The following is a 6,000-nucleotide window of genomic DNA, read 5'->3' as shown; positions in this document are numbered from 1 at the left end:
GCCGTCCTGTACTGGATCAACTTGTCGCTCTTCATGCTCATGCAGACGTACATGGGGCAGCTCTTCGTCTACGCGATGCCGAACCTCGAGGTGGCGGATGTTATCGGTTTGCTCGTCAGTTCCATGTGCATCCTGTTCATGGGCTTCAATCCACCGGCGACCGAGATCCCCAGCGGCTACAAATGGTTGTACAACATCACTCCGCACCGGTACACGATCGGAATCATGGGTGCCTTGGTGTTCGCCGACTGCGACAATATGCCCGTGTGGGACGACGACACGCAGCAGTACACGGGCGTTGGGTCGCAACTTGGCTGTCAGCCTGTGACGAACACGCCAGTGACCATCGACCACATCACCGTGAAGGAGTACGTCGAGACCGTGTTCAACCTGAAGCACGACGATATCTGGCGCAACTTTGGGATCGTTCTGGTCTTCATCGTGGTCTTCCGCGTTTTGGGGCTACTAGCTCTGCGGTTTGTCAACCACCAGAAGCGCTAAATAGCTTGCGTTGATGCACCTTTGCTATACATTTTGCCTTTACTTGGAATACACACACGAATTTCGATTTCGCTAAAACTGACTTGCATTTTTAACATTAGTATTTTAAAATATATTTAAAAAAATATATATATTAGAAACGGACAAAGAGAGGAAGAAATTGTCAGCGAACCGAAAGGAAACGCCGCAGGGGCCCTGCCGGACACGGCTCGGCTATTATTAAGAATACTTAGTGGAGACAGGAGAACAAGTCTTTGGATGGCGTGGATCAACCTGGAAGACTGATCCCCACAGCAACCTCAGCGTGCTGTAAAGCGCATATCGACCCCGCTTTCGACGAAGAGCGTGGGAAACCGGCGTACGTACGTAGCGAGAGCGTTTACCCATTCAAATACAGTACGGCGGCAAGAAACGTTCACTGAAGTGGGTATTATAGCTTATGGTCTCAGTACCGACGTTTCGGCGCCCTTGCGCCATAGTATCGGCCCCATACGTTACAGTACCCCCTAGCCATTTCCTCGTCATCGCGAGGGTGTTTTCCTAGCGCGGACGGCAATTCGCTAACGCGGACAAGTACGTGGACACTTGTTGGTTGGCCCAGGGAAGCGAAATAGCCACCCACTTCGGCGTTGGGAGACAGAGCTGTCAAGCATATGGCGTCGGGTTTTCTGCCGAGCATCAGCGCTTTTACCGCGTCGCCGTCATCATCAAGCCATTCTCCGTTCTGGTGCGCAAGAAATAGCTGCACACGGTCCTGTGGAATCGTCCTCAATGCGCTTGAAGTGTGCTGGATAACCATAACGAGGTAGCGGGTGGATCCACAGACACACGCAACACGAGCTCCTGAGCACCCACGACGATTTGATGAATGCTACTCGATGGTCGATTGAAAGTTATAGACCTGGTGGTATATGCATCGAGAAAGTTTTCTCATTGCGAAATTGTGCTGGTGAGAAGAAAGTGTCATCGTCCACGCGTAGTATGAACGACAAGCGACAGCGACAGCGACGTGAGCATGTCCGCCTCAGACGAGGGAGAGGAGCTGAGTCCTATCAGAGGCAACTGGCCATTTGGTGGAAAAGGCAAGGTGGAAGACGTCCCAACTCCATTAGGGGCTGCGTGTATGCAGATCAACAAGATTCTTGGCAAAGCCGAAGAGGATGCAGGCGAGCTCACCTTTGGAGGGCTGGCAAGCGCCTTGCCTGCCGTGCCAGGTCTAGCTGCCAACACCTTGGGGGAGATTCCAGTCCCATTAACTGAAGAATACGCGATGAAGTAGATCGCAAAGTGCGAGAAATCTCCCTTCGGACACAATCTCGACACCAAGATGGACGAGAAGGTACGCAAGAGTTGGCAACTAAATCCTGATCAAGTGAAGCTCGAGAACCCGACGTGGCACAGCGGCATGAAGTCCCTGACGGATACTATGGCTCATCGACTGGGCTACGAGGGCGTGTCGATGCGATGTGTGTTGTACAAGCTTCTGGTCTACGAAGAAGGAGATCACTTCCTGAAGCGCCAAGACACGGAGAAAGAAGATGGAATGGTGGCAACGTTGGTGGTTCAGTTGCCGAGTCTGCACAAAGGAGGAGATCTGGTTGTGTGAGGTGCAGTACCGCCACGGCTTTGGTAAAGCTGATGGCATGGATGAATATACGCGTCTTTCCGACAGCTAACAAGGCAGGATTGTTACGCATCCTTATTTTGACCAATTACATAACGTTATTCCACTATTTTGTCCAATTAAAAGTATTAGGGTTAGGGTTTCCATTCCGACACTTTCCGACAAATATTTGTCGGAAGTACAGCCAAAATATGAATATCTACATGCGAATACCAAGGTAAAATATATTTTGCAAATATTCTAGCCATTCATACGAATAGGCTTGACCACGTCCAGTTGGCCGTTCTCGGCGGCCAAGTCCATCGCATCAATCGCCCAGTACTTCGAGCAGTTGTTGGCATACAGCCATTTGACCACGTCTAAATGGCCATTATAGGCAGCCTCCTCCAACGCAAGAGTCGTGTGCATGCGGATATTGGCGCGCCGGAAGCACTTCATCATCTCAATGCTCGCACCCACCCAGCATCGGAACGAATAAATGACAGAGCAATTCCGTATCAAGAACCGCGAAGCGATCAACTCAAGCTTGTTCTTGGAGATCTTGTCCAGGTTCAAGTAAGACGGGGTCAGGAACTGGCTCACGAGCATGGCAATCTCGTAGTTGAGCCCCCGTGCATTGGCGACCGTCAGCGCCCAGAGCGTGACAGGGTGGTCCGGGTCGATAACGAGGGGCTCGGGGCGCTTGGTGAGCTTGATGCGCTTGGCGGAGGTAGCCATGGAGATTGACGGAAAGAGAAGCGACTTGCCAACTGTCTGCAAACGAGAAAAAAACACTGCTGGCGACTGAGTCTTTTTTTGCGTATTGTGCATTTCATAAAGCACCTCCCCAAAGAAATCAATCTGGGACGCGGATATCACTTTTCTTGTCCTCCATACCAGGTACGCTTCTCTCCGAGGCTTCATTTTCCTCTCCAACTCTCACGTGCTGACTCATTCTCATGCATGTGGAGATGGCGTGTCGAGCTCCGCCAGCTCACAGCTGACCACCTTGAGGTTGAAGTTGCTTGTGTCCAGTCTTTATAGGCGGTTGACTATTTGTATGCGACAGATAGTTCTCTGCATGTATAACTATCAGAGGAGGTTGTCACCTGCGAGGTTTCCTCCTCAATCCCAATTCTTCTCTGTGGGAACCAAGTGTCTTCCTTTTCGGTCTTCTCCACTCAAAGGTCGCTCGCTCCTATCTGCCTGCATCTTCTCAGGTTCTGAGCCCAAAATTACGTTTGGAGCCTATCGCGACTGCAATGAGTGGAAGACAGCCGCCACCGCCAGGAACGTCGCCGCCGCCGACACCTGCAGCGGGTGGAGCACCGAGAGCGCAACAAGTGACGACTACTGGGACTACGATTCGCGTGCCTTCAGCGACGACGCCTGTTATGGCTACACTAGCTGGTCAAGATGGATCTACCGGAGGTCTTATTGCTGGTGCTGGTGGTCATGTCGCGGGTGTTGGAGATTACGTTGCCGATGATGGTTTGCCTAGAGGTGGACTACCTTTCACTGGGTTTGTACCTGGAAATGGAATGCAGCCTGCTGGTGGAGTGAGCTTGTCTCGTGGTGAGGTAGTGCCGAGCAGTGGTCTCGGTGTGGCTACTGGAGCTCGTCCTATTGGGATGCGAACACCTGGTGGAGCTGCTACTCATGGTGCTGGCGTACTTCCAGTCGAGGCTGGAGTGGCTCAAACTGGTGCTGGAGTGCCTCGAGTTGGTTTGACTTCTGTGAAGCTGGATATTTCGCACAAACCACCAGTGATGAAAGGAAGTTTTGATCTTTATTCAGTACAGCTTCGTGCTTTCTTAACTCGCCTAGGTTGTTGGTGTGTGGTGGATGGATCTTACCGTAGTGATCAGCAGAACTTTACTGACTTAGCAGCACGAGATAATGCAGCTCGTGAGGCCATTTTATATGGCGTGCCAGCAGCTGATGCTGAGATGATCTGCCAAGAGGAGTCTGCGGAGGCTATGTGGAGTCGCTTTGTTGACAGACAAACGAAGCGCGAATACTCCAATTACATCTTCACTAGAGATGAGTTTGTCTCGAATCGGTACACACCTGACAAAACTATGGACCAGTGGCTTCGGGAAATGGAGACACTGCGCCGCCAGCTTTTCCATTACGGCAAGCAGATCACTGACGAAGATTATGCTGAGACTTTGCTGGGTCATGTGTCGAGGACACATCGTGATGTCGTACGTCAGTTCTCGAAACACTACGTGGTTCGTGATGGTGGAGCTGTACGACCTGTACCTACTGCAACGCAGGTGATGAATGCCCTACGTGCTGAGTCTGCTCTTGATGAACGTGTTGCTTGCGAAGCGGACGCGAAGCCTGTGCATGTTTGCTCATGTGGAAAGCAAGCGAAGGATGACTCGGCTACGACAAAGCCGAACGGGAATTCAAGTAGAGGCAAGCAGAACAGAAGGAAAGGTCGTTATAAAGCAAATCAAAGGAACGAGGAAAGGAAGCAGAATTGCAAAAAGAAAGAGACCCGAACCTGCCATGAGTGTGGTGAAGTTGGACATCTTCGAGCCAACTGTCCAAGTCGGAAGTCGGATGAGTCTGACCGTCCTGCCATCTCGGAGTTCAAGCGGTGGGAGAACAAGAGCGGTGGTAACAATACCAAGCGCACTAGCAAGAATTCAAGTGGTCTTTGTTGTCGTGTGCGTGGTGCTTCTGTTATTGCAGCTACGTCGGTCAAGACCTCTGCTGGTACTGAAATGGAGTGGGTCCTTGATTCGGCGAGTGACGTGCACGTATGCAACAACCGCTCAGTTCTGTACAATATCCGGAAGGATCAATTGCACTTCTTCCTGGGGTACGACGGAAATACAAGGGAAGATGAGGACGTTGGTGACGTGACTCTGCGGGTGACGAGCAATAAGTCACCATATAATGAACTGATGTTGCCCTTCACGAATGTGTTGCTCTCACCAGAAGCACCAGACAACTTGCTGAGCCAGGACATGCTGGAGAACGATGGATGGACTGTGAAGTATGGGTTTATCAACTCACAACGTGTGTGTTGGCTACGTAAAGAGCATGTTGAGCTGCTATTGACAAAGACTAACCGTCGATACCGCTTGAAGGCGATGGCAGCAGCTGTGTATAAGGTGCAGAGTGAAGTTCGACAGCAGACAAATGAAAGTGACTCAAGAGTGATTTTGAAGCGTAAGAAGGACAGTGATTCTTTGCTTGAACGCTGGCATTTACGTCTGGGTCATCTCAACCCGCCTGCCCTGCGGCGGATGGTGCGAGACGAGGTCGCTACCGGCATGAAGGTTGATCTGTCTGAGGACATGAGATCGCCGTGTTGGTCGTGTAGAGCGGCAAAAATGATCCGCATGTCGTACAAGAAGACACTGACTCGTCGAGCAACTCGGCCATTCCAGAAGCTGATGAGTGACATGTGCTACGTTAAAGAGGTCACTTACGATGACTATGAGCACTTTCAATTGATACAGGATGAGGCTAGTCGCTATCTCTGGGGCTTTATGTTATATCGAAAGGAGAATTCCTCTGATGTGGTGCTGGCTCACCTGAAATGGGTCATAGCGCAAGGAAATAAGGTGGAGGTGTTCAACTCGGACCAAGGCAAGGAGCTCTTCAACAACAAGTTGAAGACGTTCCTCCAAGGCAACGGGATCGAGTACACCACAACGAACTCATACAGTCCTGAAGAGAACGGGTTGGTGGAGAGAATGAACGGAGTGGTGCTCTCTCGTGTTCGATGCTTGCTGACTGCGGCCAATATGCCGTGGCTACTTTGGGGTGAAGCATTCGGGTTTGCTATCGAAGTGATGAACATCAGCGGAAACAATGCACTTGAAGGTGATACTCCATACTTTCGCCGCTTCGGTGAGCGCCCGGATATGACCTCG

At 51.1% G+C, this 6,000-nt stretch overlaps 1 protein-coding gene across 1 annotated transcript; it reads right to left on the bottom strand.

Moving 5' to 3' along the window:
- Nucleotides 1-2,365: 2,365 nt before the first annotated feature.
- Nucleotides 2,366-2,842, bottom strand: KRP23_1201 (uncharacterized protein; the record flags this gene model as incomplete). Its single annotated transcript, XM_067882442.1, has 1 exon — nt 2,366-2,842. One exon carries the CDS (start codon nt 2,840-2,842, stop codon nt 2,366-2,368), a length of 477 nt encoding a protein of 158 aa, XP_067751769.1.
- Between the last annotated feature and the right edge of the window lie 3,158 nt (nt 2,843-6,000).

This window comes from Phytophthora ramorum (assembly GCF_020800215.1).
Source record: "Phytophthora ramorum isolate Pr-102 chromosome Unknown Phyram_PR-102_s0001, whole genome shotgun sequence".
NCBI lineage: Eukaryota > Oomycota > Peronosporomycetes > Peronosporales > Peronosporaceae > Phytophthora > Phytophthora ramorum.
The sequence above is the reverse complement of the archived record's forward strand: the minus strand, read 5'-3'. Positions and strand labels throughout refer to the sequence as shown.